The sequence below is a fragment of the Pogona vitticeps genome, chromosome 1 (assembly GCF_051106095.1).
Source record: "Pogona vitticeps strain Pit_001003342236 chromosome 1, PviZW2.1, whole genome shotgun sequence".
In the NCBI taxonomy this organism is placed as follows: Eukaryota; Metazoa; Chordata; class Lepidosauria; order Squamata; family Agamidae; genus Pogona; species Pogona vitticeps.
This window is the reverse complement of record NC_135783.1, coordinates 163,608,237-163,632,583: the sequence shown is the minus strand read 5'-3', so window position 1 is coordinate 163,632,583 and position 24,347 is coordinate 163,608,237. Positions and strand designations below refer to the sequence as shown.

Below are 24,347 nucleotides of genomic sequence, written 5' to 3'. Positions count from 1 at the left end.
ATTAGCGCATTACAGTAATCCAGTCAAGATGTAACCAGGGCATGTGTCACTGTAGCCATAGCAGATCTCTCAAGAAATGATTGCAGCTTGTGAACTAGTTTTAACTGTGCAAAGGCACTCCTGGCCACTGGCAAAACCCGGGCATCCAGGCTCAGAGATGAATCCATGAACATCCCCAGGCTGCACACCTGTGCTTTCAGAGGAAGTGTAATTCCATCCAGCATAGGCTGCAACCCTATTCCTTGATCTACCTTTCAACTGACTAGGAGCACCTCCGTCTTGTCTGGATTATGTTTCAATGCATTCACCCTTATCCAGTCCATTGCTGACACCAAACACTAATTTATAACAGCTTCCTTGGATTTAGGTGGGGTGTCATTTGCACACTGGTGACACCGAACCCTCAAACTCCAGAAAATCTCTTCCAGCAGTTTCATCTAGATGCTGAATAGATAAGGCATCCTTCAGTCTCGAGACACTATGGTAACATTGAATGCTGAATAGCATAGGGGACAAAGGAGAACCCTGAGGGACAATGGCCAGGGTGTTAAACAGTCACATATCAGTCACATCCCCCAGGTCACATGTCAGAGACACTCCCAGAAGGATACCATGGTTGATGCTATTGAAAGCTACTGAGAAGTCCAGCAGAACCAACAGAGAAACATTCCCCCTGTCTAGTTCCAGGTATAGGTCATTCACCAAGGTGGCCAAAGTAGTCTCTGTCCCATAATCAGGCCTGAAGCCCGACTGACATGGATCTAGATAATCCATCTCATCCAGGAACCCCTGGAGCTGAGAAGCCACAACCCACTTCAGCACCTTGCCCGATAATATTAGAGACTGGCTGGCAATTATCCAGTACTGTGGGATCCAAGGAGAGCTTTTTTCAATAATGGTATTATTGCCTCCTTCAAGCCTGCTGGGATCCTATCCTGCTGTAAAGAGGCAATCACTGCCCCTTGGACCCCTTCTATGGCAGGTTTTATAAGCTAGGAAGGGCAAGGGTCCAGCAGACAAGTGAAGCCTTCACCTCTGCAAGGGTACACATCAGCAGGCTGCAGAAATGGCACAAGAGATAACTGCTATTAATAGTGAATGCCATTGAGAGGGTGGGAATAGAATCAGCCAAATTTAGAGGAAGTATTTCAAACATACCTTCATCCATATCAATAGGATCTGGTCTAGCTGGCTTGGTTTCTGGGTTTGGGTCAATTTCTCCAGGTTTAAGTTTTCGAGGATCATCTGCTGTTTCTTCTTCGTTATCCCTCTGAGCAGCCTTATCACTGTAAAGATGACATTAAAACAGCAACACAAAGATGAAACAAATTTAAGATGAAGAAATATGATACAAATACTTCTTTCGGTTCTGAAGACACCAAAGACTTGTTCTCAGTAAACCAACACTTATCAGCATTACCTGTGAAGTCTATTAAAACAAAAATTTACATGTATATTTAATAATTGCTTGGTATCAAACTTTTAAGTGTTCTAAAAGTCCAACACATATGTTACTGCAAAGCTTCCAAAGAGGCTCACAACCGTGAGCATGCAGTGATCCCATTACAAGGAGAATTACTTACAGTAGAAATTCATAGTGTTCCAAGCACTGGGCAGCTGTTCTCCCAATAATGGGTGCAATAGTCCTCCACTGGGTTGGCATGAGTTTGGCCAAATGCAATAACTTCTCCTCTTCTTCCCGTGACCACTCTGTCTTCTTGATACTTGGATCCAGCCATTCATACCTTATTCAAAATTATTAAAAGAAATAATTATTAAAATATGTTGCTATGTGCCGTTAAATTGGAACTGAATTATAGCAACTCTAATAGGGTTTTCAAGGTAAGTGAAATATTCAAGGAATGGTTTTTCCAGTTCCACGTTCTCAGTGAGTTTCCATGCCTGAGCAGGGATTTGATCTCAAGCCTCCTGAATCCTAGTCTGCTACGCTACCCTGGGTGTTAAAAGATACCAACCAATAATATACTCCTGCCAAACTTGTCGCTAAATAGTTTTAACATGTAAAAGTTTTAATTCTACTTTAACATAAAGTAGTACATAAAGGATGTAGCACATGAATAATTTTGCAATGATGTATTTACATTTCCAGCAGCTACGCAAAGTATGGAAGGAATCATTTCCTGGACATAGTGATCCTAGCGACATCTATCATCAGGCCCAGTTATTGTCAGCTGATTTCTAACTTGGATTTGTCCTTATATTCATGCACACATTTTTTCCAGTCAGTGGCACAAGTCGAAGAAGGAAATTCACTTATTTATTTTGAGCTTATTATTATTTCCTTCAAACAATTTGAAGGGATTTCTGGTGCAAACTGTGATATTGTCTCAGTGGTACCAATGTTTAGACCAGTGGTTCTTAACCTTTGTTACTCGGATGCTTTTCAACTGCAACTCTCAGAAACCCCAGTCAGGACAGCTGGTGGTGAAGGCTTCTGGGAGTTGCAGTCCAAAACTCCTGAGTAACCCAAGGTTAAGAACCAGTGGTTTAGACTGCCATTGCTAGATGAGCCGCTATAACATTTTCCACACATAACATCTCCAATTTCCCCAAGACCCAACACTGAAATTCATACCATCTGGCTTTACATTGCTTTGCTGATTTTCTGTGCAATAAAGAGGCAATGCGAGACCATTGGTTTTTGCCATATTTCATTACAGCTGCTTTAAGAATTTCATCCTAAAAACAAAACAAAAACATGTTTATTGTTAGTCATTGCACCATTTCTCCAAGCAAGAAGGGAAAAGCAGCCTTCTTCATCTCACAGCATAAGGAAGTAAACAGTCCATAATGAGTTACACTGGCACAAGTCAGTGTAGCTGTATGACAACAAAAACTCTGGCACCCTACCATGTGGAATTTTGCTAGGATTCCTAAACCCCAGAAATATCCCTCTTTTCCAGCATCACCAGATAATATGGAGTTCATTCTTAGTTCATTCTGGGGGGAAAGTATCCCATCAACAAACAGGACTACAATACATTATATCACCAACTCTACAATCAATTTACCAACAGTAGATTTGGATTTGTGGTTAAGAAATTCATGGCAAACTATTACAGTCAAAATTCTGCTCACGGTAAGCGTTGTGGATTTTGGCAGCCAGCTCAAGGTTCACTCAGCCTTCCAAGGTTGGTAAAATGAGTACTCAGCTTTGGGGGGTGGGGGGGCAATGTGTACCCTGTACAAATTAATTTGCAAGCCATCCAAGAGTGCTTTAAGCACTATGGTGCAATATATAATCAGCACATTTTTAAAAAAACATGTCACTTGGTCAATACCAGTGACCGGAAATTATTCAAGTAACCATTTTCTGCAAAGAGATCTGGTTTTTATTACGCAAAAACCAGCAGGTTAGAGTCAGCAACTCTTGGTGTCCTGTATGCATATTTTTTGTCTCTGGAAGACCTTTTCCTACAGTTGACCAATTGACAAGTAAAAAAAATTTGGCTAGGTGGTCAGTCATATGCATCAAATAACAGTTAAATATTTTCAAAGCTTTACTATGCTACATGTCATCAAGTTGGAATGGAGTTATAACAACCCTAACAGGGCTTTCAAATAATGAACAGTTTTACAATTCCATCCCCGTCCCAGTGAATTTCCATGCCCGAATGGGGATTCAAACTCAGTTCTCCTGAGTGCTAGTCCGTAACTCTTTACACTACACCACACTGGGTTTATCAAAAGCTTTACTAGGACAACAAAAGTACTTTAATTATTGCCAAAGCTAATATAATTGCTAAATACAAATAAATTAAGCTATCAAGAAATAAGGGAAACAATTTCAGTTTGTAGGTTGAGGCCTCACAGAAGGTTTCCTACAGCAAACAAAATGAATTCAGGGCATTCTGTAAGCCTTTGACACTGGTGACTGCTTGTGTTCTTGTCTGAAAAAGTTTGGAGTGAAATTCCACAAACAACTATGTTATTTCACTGTTTAATAAATCCCATATAGACATTTTTTTTAAAATATGTCACCTGGTCAATACCAGTGACCAAAAATTATCCAAGTGACCAATATCCAATTATCTCAGTGACCAAAGAAAACAGGAGAAAGTGTTCTGGTGTTAGTAGAAAGTGGCAAAAATGGCAGATTATACCAAATTACCCAGGATGTGGAAAATGAAAGTGCTTTGTGAAGGCTGCTAAACTGATAAAACGTGCAACTAAATGGCAAGTAGGGTTCAATATAAGGAAAAGTGATGCACACTGGGTCCAAAAATGTTTGTTTCACATGCATGCAGATTGGGCCTAACTGCATGCAAGTTCAAAAACAGATACTGGGACTATGGGCGAATGGCTTATGGAAAATTCAAAACCATATTCTACAACTGCAGGTCAGGAAAAGGTGATGGTGGAGAAAAGACAAAGCAATTGAGCCCTTTGAATCCTGAAAAAAAGACAAGAGCTTAATACATTAATAAATATAGGCATAATAGGAAGATCACCTATAACAACTGCATGGAACTGGTCAGTAGTAAATAATAGATCTATTAAGTATGATGTCCTAACAAGCAGATTCAGAGCATGTTTGCCACTGACCAAAAGCCAGTGAGGAGGAGCAACAGAAGACAGATAAATCTAGAGATCCTGCAGAAAACAGGATGTTGGACTAGATTAAACTTTAGTCTGATCTGCTAGGGTTCCCACTGTGTACACCATGTCTTCATTAGAAATTTCATACTAGAATTAATTTTCAGTCACTTGTTCAATAGTTGTCAATCAAATCATTTTAAAACATAATTGCTTTTGATGTTTATCATACGGAAAAAAGTGACTCATAAAAGTACCTACTCTGCTTTATTTTCCTCATAGGAAAACTGATAAAACATGCAACTAAATGGCAAATTAGTTTCCTCAGCTTTATTTTCTTCATGGGTAACACACTGGTTTTCCAATTTCAAGTGGGGAAGCCTATCAACCCAATCCTATCTACATTTCAAGGAAACTCTGATGAGTTTAAGGGGACTTTCTCCCAAGCAGACATATGTAAAGTTTCTCTACTTTGCTTTCCCACCATTAATTTCTTAATGAACAATGCTGCACACACAGCACAATGCTTTTTCTCGCTGAAGGAATACATATAATAAAATCGAATTTTTAAAAACCTATGAGAATGCTTTCTCATCCTTTCAGGGGGAAAAAAACTCTACCTAATATTTGCATTCTGGGATGATCACTGCCAGGGAATCAGCTTCTACTCTTCTAAAAGTTTTCCTCTCAAGAACATTTAAGGGAAGACGTCCACTGGGGCTGTCTTCCAACTAAGAATGAGCAGGACGAGGCTAAACTTCCGGTACTCCTATTAACCTCTGTACGGTTTTGTTTTTTTTATTTTAATGTTTACTGAGCCCTTCCAGAGGGCTGCGGATCTTCATAGCCACACACAGAGAGAGATTTTCCCCCGAGCAGTAGCTCCTGCGCAGCCGCCTCGGCCTTTTGCGCATGCGCAGCGCTGACCCCCTCACGACACAGGCCTCCGGGCAACGGAGGTGGGCGGCCGGTTCAAACGGAGACCGTCGCTACCTACCTCGGTGTTCCGCCACACGCCCCCCTTAATCATGATCCGCGGCATCTTTGCGGTCGGCGAGGCAGGCGGCCTTTAACGCGGACGGGGAAAGGGAGCGGACGCTCACTGCCGAGCACGTAGATCCCAACTCCTCGCGGGGCGAGAGGCGATAAGCGCAGTGCGCAGGCGCGCTCGGTAGAAAAGGGCGAGCTCTCGACGGCGGGCGTTCAGGCAGGCTTGGGATTGGGGGGAAAATGGAGGAGGGCTCGGACGCTCGCACGCGTGCGCATTAGAGCAGTGAGCCGCCTTGTAGGAGGCGATGGAGGGACTTCCTTCCTGCGCCTCGAATGGAGCGCGGGCTTCTTGTTTTGTTACTACCCGTTTCGATTAGCTCCTTTCTGACAGGGTGCTTGTTGCCGCCAATACTATTTTGTGAATAATAGCAGTGTAATCCTCGGCATTTCTTATCTGTTTCAACAAGAGACAAAAAAAGTAAACGCCGCCACCATCACCGCGCTTTGCTCTGGTTGAGACAGGCTGGTCCCGCTGCTGGTATCTTTTGTCTCTATCTTATTGGGAGGTTTCTGGCTGAGAAGGTGGTTATCAGGAGCACCTGCACATACAGATTATCCCCCATGTACTATTGTCTGCCCCACAATGTACCCCATGTTGAACAGCATAAATGTTCATGTGTATGTGTATCAGGCAAAACCCAAAGAAACAAAACAGACAAAAACATGCAGCACCTTATAGACTATTACAGTACTGTATATTTTAATGTGAGCTTTCATGGATATGTCCACTTTGTCAGACATATGGAAACAGAATGAAAGCTTGAATGAAATATCAGTTTTATATTGATTGGCTCCGATGTATGTTATATTTACATGCAGTGATTTATGGCTTCTCTTACTTTGGTGCTCTGCTGTGAAAATTCCTCAGAAGACAGAAACCGGGCCTGGGTGGAAAGAGAAGAGGGAGGAGGAATGTGGGGGAGAGGAGAGCTTGAAGATTTGGGATTCACGTAAAACTTTAAAAACTTTAAAAAGATAAACGTACGAAAAAGAGAATTTTAAATGTGCAGATGAAAGAAGATGACAGAGGAATCGCCTGTGTTAATGTAGAGATTATTGATATTTTTTACCTTGGAGCCTTGTGATGAGTGATGTATGTATGTGTGTGTATCTGAAGAAACTGTTCAAGCATCTGAGTGATTTAGGGTCTCTGTCTGCAGAGTGAGAGGATGGGAACTTGATTCCCACTGTGCCTCCTTGACGGGCTGAGCTCAATCCATAGAGTCCCTTCCAGCTCTGCAGCTCTAAGATGAGGATGATTAAGTCTTTAATGTGCTACTGGACTTATATTTGACTTCTTTAGCTATCTACCCTCACATAGCCCTTGCACAGGAACAAAGCTGCTTATAGAAAATGAAGATTTTAATGTAGCTGTGTTTTTAGCAAAAAACAGAAGCATGACACCACAGGGTTTATCTCACATTGAAAGAAATATGATTTTGACGAATTTGCCTAGTAGAGCTTCTAAAGAGGTATCCAGGCATCCATTAGGTATAATGCAGACCCAGAGAAGCAGTGCATGTGTTGTATGATGTGTGGGTAACAACAAAAGTTTAGGTATTGCTGTTACATGCCTGCAGTATGGTAGGTATGGGATAAATATGAGGTTTAAAACATGTAGTGGTTATTCGTTTAATATTTAAGATTATGAACAAAAGAAAAATCACATCTTCCCTGCTACCCTATGGCGTCAGCATAGTGCTGTGATTATAATGTCACAGTAGACAGCCCAGTGTTTAAACATCTGCCCGTGTGGTGCATTTGAGCTAGTTACACTTGTTGATGCTGTTCTGGCTATGCGTAAATCTAATGTAATACAGTATTAGATGGCTGGATAGCTTAGAGGCTTAGGTAGAGCTTGGGAGTTTGATTACCCACTGTACCTCCTGCAAGGCAGCCTGTGTGGTTTAGGGCAAGCTACGCAGTTCCAGGATGCCCCCAAAAGGGAATGGTAAACCACTTCTGTGTATTCTCTACCTGGAAAAACTTGAAAAGGTTCACCATGCCAGAACTGACTTGACAAAACATGGTTATTATTAGATCATAATACTGCCAAGGAATGGAATGCCTCCAATACAAGAAAAATGTATATGGTTCTGGGCTATTTAGAAGTGTGCCCTTAAGATTTGAAAGCAAACCAGATTTCTTGTTGCTGTCAACACTGTCTGCCATCCTCCCATGCCCGATCTGTACTTTGGCCAGTATGAGAAAACTAAGCAAGCAGAAGCAGGTGCTCCTTGTGTTTCCCAGAGCTTGGAAAGAACTTGTTATCCTCAATCTGTTACTTTTTTTCACTGCTAAGCCCTACGAAAGATTCAACACATTTTGCCCACACTTAATACAGATGTATACTGCTGCTGTCTTTGCAGAGAAGAGGTATCTGCCTCCATTAGGTCCCCTTCCCAATGGGTTTTGTCAAAGATCAAGTGATATCAGCATGGCTGTATTACTCACCAAACGGCATTTTCCAACTTGGGATTTGGCTTCAGTTCTCCATCACTTGAAACACTAGCTATACAGTATATTTGTATACTTCTCCCTTCAATAATAATGGGGTTGGGGTGCCACACCTCTGTGTAGTTCAAACTGTGTGTAACTCTTATGCCCATTCCCAAACATAACTACAAAGCATGAACAGTTAACACACACGCAAATACAGACTTCCCCTGACCCATACCAGCACTTTCCCCATCCTGTATGCCAAGAGAGGGGGCTGCCCAGACCACCACTATCAGCCACCACACCTTCTCAGGCCACTTCCTGGAGATGAATAGCAGCACAGTATTTACTGAAAAAATATATATCTGTGTATAACAAAAACTATGCTGTTCAGACCTGTACAATTCAAGACACTAGTGTGCTTCCACACTTTCCCCTACTCCTATAATTTTTTACTAACTAGCCTAAAGAAGACATCTACTGAGCTTGGAATCTTACATGTGTTGTGCTTTTTTATTGTTGATTTATGTAAAGTTGTTAGTCACCTGTAGATTTAGGAGTTTGGATTTTCCCTAAAATCTGTGTTATTTTTTAAAACAGGGACGTTATAGGTGCAAATGTTTATGTACAATATTAAAAATCACTTCTTTATATCAAGGGCTGTCTGTCCATTTACAGGAGAATCTATGATACAGCAGAAGCTTCTGTGACAATATGGGGAAGAGAAGCATTTATTTTCATGTTTCTTCTGGCAAATTTCCCCATCTGCAGGCTACCCCTCTTTATTGCATACAGTTCCTTACAAAGAAGATGGTTTCAAAAGGCTGCAAGGGGAAGTAGGAACTTTCCATGACTGTTTCCTCAATCACCTTTTAATTTTAAAAAGACCAGGAATACTGAGGTTATTCCTTTGAAAGCCATGCTTTTATTCACCCCCTGAAGAGTTTAGAATAACATGACAAAGATATTTAATCAACACACTACTAATAATTCCAGTACTAAGCCCCTTCAGAATTTAATGACCTGTTAAGCTTATTTACAAATGAGAAAACATCATTTTCAAGAATGTCCTCCAAACATCAGCACAGCATACTCTATTGGTGTACCCCAAGGGTGAGGAACATTTTGCTTACAAAGGACATGAAAAGTCACATCAGGGGACTGTAGCTAAAACGAATGGTGTGCAGCCCTGTCTATATAGTACATCATCTTTTATGTCTTACACCCACCAATCTATATATTATATACATATAATAAACATTTATCTACATACAATACAGAAGAGGAAATAATCTTGCAGGAATGGCAAGAAAGGTCTTGCAGGATCTAGCAACGGTAACATTGTCATTTTGATTTTTGGATATAAAATATCCAATTTAACCTCTTTTTTTCTGCAATGCATCCTAAATTGTACAAAAAAACCAGGCCTCTATAGAATATACATTCAATGTGTATTCACATTTTGAACATGCTCTACACACATTGTCTCTTCATCGAACTGCCACAGGTGCAGCACAGGTAACAGGCAAAAAGAAAAATGTAAAACATTACATTTTGTTAAGGTATTTAACATACATAAAACAATTTTTGTAATTACACTTCAATTTGCTGCTTTAAGAAAACACCAATAATTAAAGTTTAGATTTTTTTAGCCGTATCAGAAAACAGTGTAGAGGAATATATTAAATATTGATATCAGTGTTGTTCTCATCCATCTCCCTAACACATGCTAAAATATATTGAAGAGCTGGGTAACTTTTTCCCAGTTTCATTCAGGCAAAATTCATCTCTTATTTCAAGACTTTCTAGGAAAAGCATACACTACAGACACAATCAGGCAATTTTACAATCAGTTATTTGAAATAAATGTTTGCCAAGCTCCAAGCATCAGCAGTGATACAATGCTTTGGATTGCAAAGCAATGGACTAATTGGATTACAATGCTGAATTAATTGTGCACTTAAGTGGAGTTCAATTTTTTTTAATTCTCTCATTTCCTAAATCAGCAGTGGACGGTCATATGGCCCACTAGATAATTTGGCCAACAATCACCCTCAGCAACAAACAGCCTTAATTACTTAAAACACCAAATTGAAGCCTAATTACAAAAATTGCTTTGTCTATGCTAACTAACTTGACAAACAACATACAGTAATTTTTTGACGTGGCTTCTGGTCTACAACCTTTACAGGATTATGAGAATTATAGCCTAGAACCAATGGAGAGCCAAAAGTTCCTCACTTGATCCTATACAAAATTTTGTGCAACTTAGCTTTTAAAAAAATCATAAAAGATTTTTTTCAGCTGATTTTCTTTTGTGCCAGCCCTTTCCACTTGATAATACTGATGGCACTGTTTTCAGTGCAGATAAGCATATGAAAACTTGTGAAAGCACACTGAATCATATGCCATCCTCAATCATGTGGAGGCCTGGTGGTATATAGTGTACATATCCTTTTCCCAACCTCTCAAAGTCTTCATTGTGTACTGAATAACACATTCCAAGAAATGGTACAGAGCTATGTTGGGATAAACCATGTTGATGAGAAGTACAGACTGCTTCTAGTTTATAGGGAGACATAAGAGTCAAGTCAGTTTCCACCATTCTTTGCAGTCATCATCAAGCGTGGGCAAAAGTAACTCTAGCAGTATTGCAAAGATTCTCTTGTTGCACCCAAATCGTTTGGTGTAAAGTCTACAAAGACCCTGACTAAATCTACAGTTTCATTAAGAATATTTATCTACAATTCTAATTTCTGTTATTCCAGAAGGCCTGACTTTGAAAAACAGTTAGTAGTCCTGCCATGAAACTTTAGAAGCTAAATAATGAAGGATCTATTTACATACCCACATAAAATTTGCATCTCTGTGATAAACTTCAGTATATTACCCTTCAAGTTTTGTGTCCTTTGGAAACGCATCTAGTGACAGAGAATTATTAGAAAACAATATGTCCTATGAGAACCAGAATGATTCCTCAACAAAAGGATCACCCCACTATTGGCCCAAGCATGCATGAGGCTCCAGTAGAAAAAAAACACACAAATCCTCTCAAATAGCAACTTAGGGAGTCGCTCCACTTAAGGTAACTACAGAGTCTAAGGCACCAACATACAATGACTACTCCCAATTTCAGAGCATCCCAAATTGCATGCCAGGGATCCAAATTGTAACAGGTTCAAAGTGAGGCCCATAAAAAACAACATTATGTCCTCCTAACAACCATGCTTTCCTCCCTGAGCATTACTGTGGAAAAAGAAAGCAAAGTTGGCACCTTCTCTGAATCAGCACTCTATTAGGCCTGACAAATGGTCTGTGCAGCAAGGGTACATATAAAGCTTTCTAGCAGATATCTAGCTATCAGAGATGAACCAGTGCATCTAGGTACAAAGCTCTATAACTTGCTGGATAGCTCCCTTATTCTTAAGGAAACCTTGCTCACTTTCTGGACAGGTCCCTGGCCTTTTCAGTAAAAGAACCTGTGGTGGTGATCTGACAAGAAAGATGATCTGCACAAGAAAGATGAAATGGGAACACTGATATTAAGGTGTGGAAGCTCTCCAGGAGATACTGCCAGTACTGTAACACTTTACATGCAAATGTGAGTGAAATAATCAGCCACACTGAACAAGGACGTTGGCACTACTGTTTACCCATAATTTGCAAATTTCTTCATTATGAATACCAGAAATTTCTTACACTGTCATTACTATTGGAACAACATACTGTCTAGGAATAAACTACTAATTTTTTTCACCTCCTTTTGCAAGTTCTGACATTTCAGCAGATTCCTTAGAAATCATCAAGACACATTGGCCAACCCCTGTAAATTCCAAATATATTTTCTGTAATTTATTTAGTACATATTAATGGCTGAAATCCTGCTGACATAAATGTATGCCTTTCACCTTGTGGAGACTTTGCGAGGCTTGGGATGCGAGCAGGAACTCAATATCAGGAAATTATTGGCAGTCCCCCTCCCGCCATGTATTAAAAGCTCCCCCTGCCCGCAGGACCCCAAAAGCTTCCCAAGGGCAAAAAAGATCTAGGGCGTTTTGGAATTGGAAAGGGGGCGGGATAGGAAGTTTTCATGTAATTAAGATTTCCATTACCAGTCAATGGCATGTGGTTTGCACAGTATAAATGTATGCCAACAGGATTTCAGCCAACATCTATAATTATTTGCATGCCTATGTAACCTCCTGAAAAGTTAGCTTTTAGCATTTAAGTTTACTTTTTGCAGTATCCATTTTGCAGCCTTCAGGAAAGTATTAGCATGCTAATAACAATCAAATCCCAAATTCAATCACGTTTATAGTGAAAACCACTGTTAGAGTGAAATACAAAACAGGCCACTGTACACTTCCCCTCAGTAAGATGCAATGCCTAAGAAGAATCCAAGAGTAAGGTCCAACTATGACCTTTGGTCTACAGAGAATTGTCAATACAGCACACCTTCTTCCTTTCTATTACATAAAACACTATGCTGACAGAAACACAGGAAGGTATGCTATTGACTGGCTGTATTCAAGGCTTATGGCAAGAATGAAGATTTCACTGCCAATTAAGTCATGGTTCATTAAGATGAGTGTCGAGGCAAAGTATCAGACTGCATGTTTGGGTGATGGAAAGAAAAAAAGATGAGAAAAAAAGAATGCTACCTCTTAAGATTCTTAATCTTTTGTTTCAGAATGCTTTTTCTGGTGTAACTTTAAAAGGCGTGCTGTGGAAAATGTCAGCCTACATTTAGTGCATCTGTTAATCTTTGTCTCAAGAGTCTTTTTCTCCTTATGAGACTCATGACTTTTCTTTTCTTTGTGAATTTGTTTGTGTTTTTCCAAGGCTTGCTTATTTAATGCAGAAAACTTGCATTTGGTGCATTTCCATTTTAAATGAGTTGCTAAGTGGCGGTTTAAGTGGCTAGATGTACGGAAAGCAAGACTGCAACAAGAGCATTTATGTGGCCTTTCATCTGTGTGTGTCCGTAAGTGTATCTTCAAGTTTCCATTACGGTCAGTTACGTAGTCACACTCTTCACATTTGTATACCTTGACAAACAAGGCAGGCTGCTTTTGTGGGGATTTTGTATTTGTGTGTGAAGCCATATGTTTTTTAAAGCACTGCCCATTGCCTGTCGAAAAGTCACAGCTCCCACATGTGAGGAGTTTCAAGTGATGATGTCGAAATTTGTGATGCTTTAGGTGACTTGATTTCTTGGTGACATAGTCACACTGTTCACATTTGAAAAGTTTTGAATCTAAGTATTGAGACTTAAATGCGTCTTCCTTTCCTTTAGCCATATTCGTATGTTTCTCTGCGATATCACATTTTAAAGCTGATGATCGAAGTCGCTTTCTTTCAGGTTCCTCACCATTACATCTTTCCTGATGCAGTTTAAGTTCTTCTACAGTACTGCTTATGAAGTGGCAGCTCTCACATTTATGAGGCTTCCACCAATGTAACACACTGTGTCGCTTCAAGTGGCTGGAGGTTTTAAAGGATTTATCACACTCTTGACACTTGAATGGTTTTTCACCAGTGTGGACACTAAAATGGACCTGCAAGTTGCTAAATGAGTTAGTGGTGTAAGCACACTGGTGGCATTTGAACAGCTTAAGAACTGATCCATGAGAAGGCTGCACAACAGACAACATAGCACCTTCCTCAAGATCCTCATCAGTCATATTCTCATGTGGTTGATCTTGGAAATGAACAGCTTTGTGATACTGCAAGTGTTCTTCTCTGTGAAACACAAAACCACAATAATCACAAATGTATGTTTTTGAAACAGGCCTTGATATCTCACAACCCGAACTGCTTGGCCTGTCATGTTTCTGTGCATGTGTGTGAGACTTCCCCTGAAAATCTAGGTTCTGATGCAGAAACATGTGGCGCTTCAGGTGACTTGACATACGGAATTTTTTCTCACACACATCACAACAATATGGCTTCTCACCTGAGTGTATTTTTCTGTGATGCTTTAGACGGGTTAACATGTGGGTGGCATAATCACACTGCTCACATTTATAAATTTGCAAATTTATGCCTTCAGACAGAGATGTGTTTTCTTTTTGCTCAGGCATGTTTGCTTGTACTTTTGTAACTGCACATCTGGAAGGTGATGACCAAAGCTGACTTCTTATGGGATCCTCACTGTAGCAAGTTCTCTGGTGTACCTTAAGTTCTTCTACAGTGCAGCCTATGAAAAGGCAGCTGTTACATTTGTGATGCTTCCGCATATGAGTTAAGTTATGCCGTTTTAAGTGACTGGAGCTACGAAATGATTTGTCACACTCTTGGCACCTGAATGGTTTTTCACCAGTGTGGACACTAAAATGTACCTGCAAGTTGCTGATTCTGTTAGTCGAATAAGGACATTGATGGCATTTGAATAGTTTAAGCATGGCCTTCTTTTCTTTCTTCTTTCTCTTCTTCAAAGCTATTCTATCTTTGTTCTTCTTGTTTCCTCTAGTATTGTCTCTATTTTTCCTCCTCTTCTTTAATAATGCCATTTTCTTATGTAACTGATGGTGACGCTGAAGGCTGGCAGAAAAGAAAAATGTTCTGCAGCAGAAGTTACAACTGTATCTTCTTTTATCCTTATGAGTAGTACAGATATGTTTTCTTAGACATATGGAAGATGTATACCTCAAGTTACAAAACAAGCATTTCCTAGCTCCTCTCCTTTTAGCACTTTTCTCCATAGCTGTGATCAATGGAGTCTTGGTCTTGGGGTTATTACCTAGCAGCAATGTCTCCCGAGGCTGTTCCATCTGCAATTGCTGGTCACATGGAATACCCTCATAAGAATTGTTACAATCTTCTTGTACAACACACTCCTCAAGACAATCAGCAACTAAGGGTTGAATAAAATGACAAGCAGCATGTAGCACAAGATTAGCATGATCCCCAGCATCTATTGAGAAATCATCCAGAGAACCATATTTTTTCATAGAAGGCGAAACGATCAAATTGCCTTGATCTACAGTATTCTGACCCTCTTCACATTTCCTTCCCAAAAATACATTTTCCTGAAGCTCCTTGCACTGTCTATGTCTGTTGTCAATTTTATTAAATCCGTTGTCCAAACATGCAGCACCTAAAAAGTGAACAGAATAAAATCATTTAATAACCAGTTAAGATACATTCCCACTTCCTTTCCCCCTGTAGGAATTATAAATGTCTGGGTGTTTTGGTTTTCCTAGCTTGTTTCATTGTTAAAAACTTTCTATATAATCAAAAATGAATTTAATTCTGTTAATTTCTATCTCAGATTATGTTTCCTTAAATAAAACGTAAGTATCAAAATCAAATCCTGATAAGATCAACTACATATTACAATCTGGATAATTTAGCAACAATAACCCTTCTTTATTCCAGAAGCCAATATGCATTCTCCTTTGACAGTCTGGTCCCATTATCACCAGCTGCTCCAATGTGTACTGGATACAGTGGTTCCACTGGCCTGAAGAATCAAAATATTTAACAGTCATCAGAACCAATAAGATATACCAAAATGTCCCTTTCTGGATGAATATAGAAAGATGTCCAGAGCCATCATTTCTTTTTATTTCTCACACACATAGGCATTCCATTCCATTTCCCCCATTGTCCCTCATACTCTTTTATTCATTCCAGTTCTGATGCATGATGCAGATGAAGGGATGCATGGTCATGGCTCTGGACTGACAGATATTAATTTGACTGCTATTATATAATAATTTAACACAGCAAGACAAAAGTTGGAAATAAGTCTTAGAAGCAGATCCAGGATTCCCATTAAAATGGCTTTGATTGGTTTCTCAATAAAATTCTAACATAATTCTTATAGTTATTTTTAATACAGTGGTGCCTCGCTTAACAATGTTAATTGGTTCAAAAAAAAAAACATCGCAATGGGAAAACATCGTTAAGCGAAACACCATTTCCCATAAGAATGCATTGAAAACCGGTTAATCCGTTCCAATGGGAACGGATTACCGTCCTTAAGCGAAAATCCCCATAGGACACATCACTAAGTGAAACAATGTTTCCCCCAAGGGAAAGCCATTCAAAAGCACTGAAGCCGGCTTCAGTGCTTTTGAAGCCCTTTCCGATCTCTGTTTTCGCTCATTTTTATGTGTCTTAAAATGTTTGAAACCTGTTTTAAATGCTTGGAATCGGTAGTTCAATGGATTTAAAGGGGAAAAACAAAAAAATCACCAAAAATTAACAAAGACTTAGAACAGAGCCAAATTAAGTTTGCATAGGTTTCACAAGGTGAACTACCAATTCCAAGCATTTAAAACAGGTTTCAAACATTTTAAGACACTTAAAAATGAGCGAAAACAGAGATCGTTAAGTGAAAATCCCCCATAGAGAACATTGTTAAACGATGCAGAAAATTCCTCCAAGAAACACATCGTTAAGTGAATTCTTCATTAAACGAAGCAATCGCTAAGCGAGGCACCACTGTACTTGAGTTCCATGTATTTCCTCAGGTACTTAATATGTTCTCTATATCAGGGGTCCCCAACCCCCAGTCCGTGGCCTGGTGTTGGTCTGTGGCCTGGGCCAGACCATGGAGACAGATCTCCCGCCTCCAGCACTTACCCACACATAGCCCCTTCGAGCACGCATACAAGTACCCCCACCCCTTTGCACATGCAGATGAGTGTGTGTGCGCAAACGCGAGCGCCCCTACTCCTTCATGCCCACGCAAACACACGTCTACTTGCATTTTTACATGCTTTCGAACTGCTAGGTTGGCAGGAGCTGGGGCAAGCGATGGGAGCTCACTCTGTCACGTTGATTCAATCTAGCACAAAGCCTTCTGTGGTTTAACCCACAGTGCCACCACATCCCACTCAGACCAGATTAGGCTATCTAAATTCACATCCTCTGCCTCCTGCAAGAATACACAGAATACAGGAGCACAGAGAAAGATGAACTGATCCTTCCAACTTATCCTTCCACTGGTGTCCATCTTAAAAACAATTCAGATGGAGGACTGAAGAATGTAAATTCAATGTGTTTTTCACACCTGCCCATATGCTGTTAGAGCCACAGGAATGCATCTAATTACCTTGGAATGAGTAAGGTAAGTATTGTTGCTTGATTCAAGATTGCACTCCTTCCTGATCTGTTTAACAATTGCGCCATAAATCCAATGGTAACCTAACAGTCATGCATGTGCCACAGGTAAGACACAGTAGACTAGGTAGGGCATTTTTTATAAATTACTAAGAACAACACTATTACAGTTTTAAGCTGTTGATGTAAATGTTTGTGTTTACCTAATTAAAAAATTGTATTTTTTATGCCTTAAACTTAGTAAAACTGGGAAGGGTATTAACAGAATACTTGTGGAAATATAGAAGTCCCTTAAGGAAACAGTTTCTTTCCCCCCGTCATGGTGGGATACTGGCTTCAGTACTAAGATACAACAAGAGCAGGCCCACTGAATTAATGGAACTAAATCTCCACTGATTCAATGGGACTACTCTAGCTGCAGCTTACTACTGGATTTCAACCAATCTGGGAAATGTTGAGAATCACTGTTCCAGTCACAGAGACTAGTCCTTGTTTTCAAGAAAAGACAGAAAACTAATAATCAAGGCAAAAGAATTTTTACTGCTGATACTATCTGAAGTATTTTTTAATCCACAGAGTAGCCCATTTAGCAATCAGTAAACTACAAGTCATGACTGGTGTATTCTGTCAATACCTGTTACTTCCCATTTGACTTAATGTTCATCAAAGGTACAAATGGCCAACTCGAAGAATCAATATTTACTGTAAGAGTGAGATATGTGGTTGTCTTTGCCTCATATGTACAGCCTCACTTTTCCTGAAAGTTTTCCAAATGCTGCCAGGCCACAACCCAAGAGGGCTCTCTGACCACAGAGGGCAAAAAAGCAATTATACAGTTACTTATGTACTTGGTTTTAAAGTCCTTTCTCTATGTCAATTAACTTTAAAATTTCCATAGAACTTCTGCAAAACTTGACTACAGTGATTAGCTTTTCTTTTAGTGTTGAGACATTTTCCAACTTTTTGTCACTTGAACTGGGGTTACTGATATCATTCAGACATTTTAACTACCCCCACCCCAAAAGGATCTGCACTAAGTTGACAATACTTTTTGTCTGAAGCTTCGCTCTTACAGAAAGTATTACTATGCATGTGAACATAATTTCTCTGCCCAACCAAGAACAAAATCAACAGACTTATCAACATCACAACTTTGCTTCCTTCTGGAAAAGAATGTTTACCTTTACAATTAATACCTCTGTTCATGTCAGGACCCTCTGGCAGTTTTTGAATAGTTTTTTTAAGGACTGCTTTTATTTCCTGTGTAAGTGTAAGAAACATCTGAATACCTCCAACTATTAGCTTGTCTTCTCCCTTGTGAGCGTTCAGACAAGAAGCCACCATCTTTTGGAAATAGTTGTGCTCAATTTCATAATGATTTACTTTCACATTTTCATTTTCAGTCACATTATATGTCTTGTGGTCAAAGTAGCCCATTACCAAGTGTTGACCATGGTCAATATTATCCAGTACATTCTGAAGGCCGCCCACTTGGATTGAGTTTAGATTTTCACATGAAACAGGCATATCTTTATCATCATCTTCTTTTTCTGTCACAGCTTCAAATGATATGTCCTGTTCTTTTCCATTACTCCTTTTAAAGTTACTACTGCTCAACAGTTTTTCATTTTCACTATCTATCCAACTGTCTTCTTTTGCTTGAGAAACTGGACACCCATCTTCATTCACAGCTGTGTGCCCTTCATCTTCACTTTCCAAAAAGTCATCATCGCTCAGTTCAATCACAGTAATAGGAAGAACAATTTCAAACACTTCAGGCTCTGAAAATAAAACATGAAACAGATAAAGGAAAACTTGGCACTTCCATGTACGGATTGAACAAAGGCCTTTGTTTCTTTAAAAGCTGTAGAGAAAGAACACTAGAGAAAGATAGGTATCAACTGTAAAACATTTGTGATTGGATAAAGATAGAGCATCAGTACCAGATCGTTACCATGTATCATGAACAACAACTTTATTTGTTTCATATGGTGGTAATAATCAAGTGACAAACTGATGGATAATTGATCAATTATCATCTTGAGTCAATCCAATTCCATGGGATAGGTAATTTCACTTACCCAAAAAACATAAGAGGGGCAGAATGAAACGTACAGTGGTGCCTCGCATAACGTTTGCTTCGTTTCACGTTTTTTTCGCTTAACGTTTATTTTTTCAGAGTCAGATTGTGCTTCGTATAACGTTTTTCCCTATGGGCGATTTTCACATAGCGATTTTGGGACCATGCTTCGCTTAACGTTTTTTGTTTTAGGTCCCCTGCTTCACTTAACGATGTTCATTTTTTCAATTACAAAAGTGTCTTAACATGTTGAAAAACGGTTTTAAATGCTTGGAATCGTTAGTGCACCTTCTAAAATGTGTGCATACTTAATTTGGCGTTGATCTGACTTTTCGTTAATTTTTTGTGAATTTTTTTCTCCCCCATAGGAAACAATGGAGCTGTCAGATTTTGACAGCTGTCAAAAGTTGGGGGGGGGGGAAATTTACCATAAATTAACGAAAAATCAGATCAAAGCCAAATTAACTTTTGCATCCGTTTTAGAGGGTGCAGAAGCTAATCCAAGAATTTAAAACCATTTTTAACCCTTTTATGACACACTTAAATTTGCAAAAATTGACTTCGTAAAGCCATTGAAATGTATTGAGTCGGCTTCAATACATTCCAATGGAGGAAACATTGTATCGTTTAACGATGTTTCCTATGGGTTTTTTCGCTTAAGGACGGCAATCCGTGCCTATTGGAACGGATTAACCGGTTTCCAATGCATTCCTATGGGAAATGGTGTTTTGCATAAAGTTTTTTTCGCATAAGGTTTTTTTTTTGGAACCAATTAAAAACGTTATGCGAGGCACCACTGTACTTGGATTTCATTTAACTGGCGTCTGGTTACAAATATGTTTAAAGTATATGAAAATGGCTTTGCAGAAAAATTTTGGGGAAAAATTAAGTACTAGAAAAGTCTTCATCCCATGTCAATTGTAATTTTAGATATACAAGCTAGTAATATTTTATTTTAATTTATATTAACTTATATTTTCATCCTACTGTTCCTTCCAGGAATTCATTGTTCTCCACACATTTTTTTCTTCTCAAAATGACCCTGTAAAATGATAGCGCCTGAGTGGCCCCACATTACCCAGAACTTGCAATGAAGCAGGATTTGAAGCTTGGGCGCATAGATCCTAGTGCAAGAATTAAAGCACAAAACTGTCCTTGGTGAAGGAGTTCACATGTGACACCTCAATCAACCCTGGTTCAGTTAAACTGGGTGGGGTAAGCAGCTGAATAGAGAAAGGCTTTAAACAAGAGAAGTCACTTGCTTTCAACCTGGCCTTCTGCACAATCCACCACGTGCTGACACACACCCCACACATCTGGCTGCCCAGAGACGCACAGCCGCTGGAATGAACCCCGACTTCTCTCATATACAAAACCTGCTCAGGGCTAGCTATGATTTCTCATGGGTGGCGGGAATGGGCTCTTAATGCCCAAAGGCAGTTAAGCATCCGCTATTATGCCGCATAGGTTTACCAGGCTACTCACTGGAAACCCATTCGGGGGGGGGGGAGTGCTGTTTGATAATCGGGCTCCTTAGTCAAATTAACCCTCGCTCGTCCAGGAACACGCTTTGAAACATCACATTTGAATCCCAACCTTTCTTTCCAAGGAGCTCCTGGCAACTCTGTGATGCAGGGCCACCCGAAGTCAAGAGAGGGGTGTTTGCAAAAGGAGCTCCCTCCATACACGCCCACCCCCTCCCTTGATGTCTTCTCCCTCCGACTGGCCATGAGGCGAGGCAAGGCTAAGCGGTTGGCGCCCGACGGGAAACCCTCCCTTTGCTCTCTACTCACCTTCGGGGCACGGGCCCGACCCCTCCGCCTCGGCCGCCGCCTGCTCCTCGGTGTCCATGGGGCTGACTCTCCCTTGCGAGACTCTTCTCCAGCCCCGAGCGGACACGAAAGATGCCAAGCGCAAACGGAAAATAACCGAACCGCGCTCGCATTCTACCGCTCCGTTCCAAGGGGTTCCGGCAAACCCCCCGCTAACACCGGAAGAGGAAGGATAACAAACGGCTTGCACTTGCGCAGTAGAGACGGTGAAGCACCATTGGAGGCGGCGCCCATACTATCGCCTCTCGGGGCGGGGTTACTCTCCCCTTCCAGTCTCTTCGATTGGCTGACCCACCATACGGAGGTGTTTTGTTTTTTAAATAGGGGAGCGCAGACTCGATTTGCTCTGCCGTGGCGGGTCTTATGAATGCCGCCGAGTGACGTAGCGATAGTCCGGGGATGTGACAGAGTTATCGCATGTTTTAGTGCCAGGAAAAACCCATGTTCCTGTGGGCTTGACCCTGCCCGATTTTCCAAGCGCGTGATATCTCACAGCCGGATTCAAAACAACAACCGGATTCGAGGCCGTTGTGATGATGAGAAGCCTGCTGGAAAACACTCTTTGCCCCCAAACTGATCTTGAGTCCCGACGACCCCATCCCAACCTTACGGTCGAGTCCCAGCGCTCCGGACCCTGAGACGCTCTTTTGCATAGGCTAAATATAGAAAGCTGGGATTTTTTCTTTCTTTCTGCAAGGCTTTGGTGGTTTTGTGATCAGCGCTCCGATCTAAAGAAACGGAAAAGTACAACACAAACAGCATTGATGAAATAAAATGAGAAACGATAAAAGGAAGGCGACGCAAATGGAAGTTGAGGCAAAAAGAAGAGGATGTGAATTCTGTTTAGCCAAGTGGCCCATTCTATTGCTCTGTATTGTCCAGGTTAATATGAGGAACAGGACACACGGCTGACAAGGGGCCAGATAACTAGTCAGCCTGGCCGGAAACCATATCAAAGGCATCTAGTAGCCACATTAGTTGTACTGGGATGAATCTTTTGGGGTATCTCTTACTGTGACTTTCTCTGCCTGACCTCTATTCTTGCTGGACTCTGCCAAGCCTCTTTATGCTAATTTCATTCCTCAACTGAAATTACTGTTTTGGCCCCAATCCAGGATTTTGCCAGAGAATTGTAATTCTGTATTTGCGAAGGCTTTCACAGCTGGGATCTAACGGTTGTTGTGGGTTTTTTCGGGCTCTTTGGCCATGTCCTGAAGGTTGTTCTTCCTGACATTTTGCCAGTCTCTACTTATAAGTTGTGGTTTCTAGCCTACCATGTTTGTTAGCCTGCCCTCTCATCAGCTCCTTGCCCAAGAATACCCTCTGTAAATAGTTTGCTCAGGTAGTGCAGAACTTTGCAGAGCAGCCTGAATCTCAGAATCCTCTCAGCCTCTCACCAAATGGACAATACCGAAATCAGATTATTCTGTGCAGCCAAAGATGGAGAAGCTCTATACAGTCAGCGAAAACAAAACCTGGAGCAGATTGTGGCTCTGATCATAAGCTTCTTATAGTAAAACACAAGCTTAAACTGAAGAAAGGAAGCAAAACCACTGGGCTAGTCAGATATAATCTAAGCCAAACTTGAATAGGGACTTCCAAAGAACAGCAAGGAGTGACAAGAATGCCTTCTTAAATGAACAGAGCAAAGAACTAGAGGAAAATAATAGAAAGGGAAAAACCAGAGATCTGTTCAAGAAAATTGGAGATATTAAAGGAACATTTTGTGCAAAGATGGACATGATAAAGGACAAAAATGGGAGGGACCTTACAGAAGACATCAAGAAGAGGTGGCAAGAATACACAGAGGAATTACAGTATACCAGAAAAATCTGGATGTCCCGGACAACCCAAATAGTTTGGTTGCTGACCTTGAGCCAGACATCCTGGAGAGTGAAGTTAAGTGGGCCTTATAAAGCATGGCTAACAACAAGGCCAGTGGAGGTGATGGCATTCCAGTTGTACAATTTAAAATCTTAAAAGATGATGCTGTTAAGCTGCTACACTCATTATGCCAGCAAGCTTCGAAAACTCAGCAGTGGCCAGAGGATTGGAAAAGATAAAATCTACAATGGTGCCTCGCTTAACGAGGATAATCCATTCCAGCAAAATCGCTGTAGAGTGAAATCCTCGTTAAGCGAAATAAAAAATCCCATTGAAACGCATTCTAATGAAACGTTCAATGCGTTCCAATGGGCTGAAAACTCACTGCCCAGTGAAGATCCACCATAGCGGCGGCCATTTTCTGTGCCTGTACAGCGAAGAATTCATCCAAAAACACAGCGGGGAGCCATTTTACAGAGTGGGTGGCCATTTTGAAGCTGCTGATTACTTTTTTAAAAAACATCTAGCGAAAAATCGGTTCCCGAAGCAGGGAACCAATCGTCGGGAAGCGAATTTTTCCCATTAAAACATCGTCTTGCGATCGCCAAAGCAACTGCAAAACACTCATCGTATAGTGGTTTCGTCCTTTAATGAGACAATCGTTAAGCGGGGCACCACTGTACATCCCAATCCCAAAGAACGGCAGTGCCAGAGAATGCTCCAACTACTGTACAATTGCACTCATTTCACATGCTAGCAAAGTTATGCTCAAATTCCTACAAGGCAGGCTTCAGCAGTATGTGGACTGAGAATTCCTAGAAGTTGAAGCTGGATTTCGAAGGGGCAGAGGAACTAGAGACCAAATTGCTAACATGTACTGGATTATGGAGAAAACCCGAGAGTTCCAGAAAAACATCTACTTCTCCTTCACTGACTACGCAAAAGCCTTTGACTGTGTGAACCATAGCAAACTATGGCAAGTCCTTAAAGAAATGGGAGTGCCTGAACACCTTATCTATCTCCTGAGAAATCTATATGTGGGACAGGAAGCAACAGTTAGAACTGGATATGGAAGAACTGATTGGTTGAAAACTGGGAAAGGAGTACGACAAGGCTGTATATTGTCTCCCTCCTTATTTAACTTATATGCAGAATGCATCATGAGAAAGGCTGGACTGAATGAATCCCAAACTGGAATTAAGATTGCCGGACGAAATATCAACAAGAAGATATGCAGATGACACCACTCTGATGGCAGAAAGTGAGGAGGAAGTAAGGAACCTCTTAATGAAGGTGAAAGAGGAGGGTGCCAAAAATGGTCTGAAGCTCAACATAAAAAAAACTAAGATCTTTGCCACTGGTCCTGTCAACTCCTGGCAAATAGAAGAGGAAGATATGAAGGCAGTGACAGATTTTGCTTTCTTGGGCTCCATGATCACTGCAGATGGTGACAGCATCCACAAAATTCAAAGATGACTTGTGGGGAAAATTTA

The 24,347-nt window shown here is 40.7% G+C and overlaps 2 protein-coding genes across 5 annotated transcripts in view; both read right to left on the bottom strand.

The window, feature by feature from the left end:
- CDC5L (cell division cycle 5 like) overlaps nucleotides 1–5,722 on the bottom strand; it is a 59,743-nt gene extending 54,021 nt beyond the window's left edge. For both annotated transcript variants that reach the window (XM_020801488.3, XM_073004331.2), the window contains exons 1-4: nucleotides 5,555–5,722; nucleotides 2,597–2,700; nucleotides 1,584–1,745; nucleotides 1,159–1,286 (exon numbers count right to left, since the gene is read on the bottom strand). In XM_020801488.3, coding sequence (XP_020657147.2) covers nucleotides 1,159–1,286; nucleotides 1,584–1,745; nucleotides 2,597–2,700; nucleotides 5,555–5,599 — 439 coding nt within the window. In that variant the 5' untranslated portion in view covers nucleotides 5,600–5,722. The remainder of the gene's footprint in view (nucleotides 1–1,158; nucleotides 1,287–1,583; nucleotides 1,746–2,596; nucleotides 2,701–5,554) is intronic.
- A 3,226-nt stretch (nucleotides 5,723–8,948) lies between these two features.
- On the bottom strand, nucleotides 8,949–21,181 carry LOC110083223 (uncharacterized). Of its 3 annotated transcripts, none has more exons than XM_020801494.3 (3): nucleotides 20,992–21,181; nucleotides 18,300–18,899; nucleotides 8,949–15,145 (listed from the first exon to the last, which is right to left on the bottom strand). In XM_020801494.3, the coding sequence occupies exons 1-3, from the start codon at nucleotides 21,047–21,049 to the stop codon at nucleotides 12,720–12,722; spliced, it is 3,084 nt and encodes a 1,027-aa protein (XP_020657153.3). In that variant the 5' UTR covers nucleotides 21,050–21,181; the 3' UTR covers nucleotides 8,949–12,719. The 3 variants fall into 3 exon arrangements, with proteins under 3 accessions (XP_020657153.3, XP_072860424.2, XP_020657154.3); XM_073004323.2 differs by having other exon boundaries at nucleotides 18,315–18,899; XM_020801495.3 differs by having other exon boundaries at nucleotides 18,408–18,899.
- Between the last annotated feature and the right edge of the window lie 3,166 nt (nucleotides 21,182–24,347).

Excerpts from the sequence above, each read along its gene's own strand:
- LOC110083223 (XM_020801494.3), bottom strand. The coding sequence starts at position 21,049 with ATGGACACCGAGGAGCAGGCGGCGGCCGAGGCGGAGGGGTCGGGCCCG. Across the intron at positions 18,900-20,991 it reads GTCGGGCCCGTGCCCCGAAG|AGCCTGAAGTGTTTGAAATT; the intron begins GTGAGTAGAGAG and ends TTTTATTTTCAG. Across the intron at positions 15,146-18,299 it reads CAGAGGTATTAATTGTAAAG|GTGCTGCATGTTTGGACAAC; the intron begins GTAAACATTCTT and ends TTCACTTTTTAG.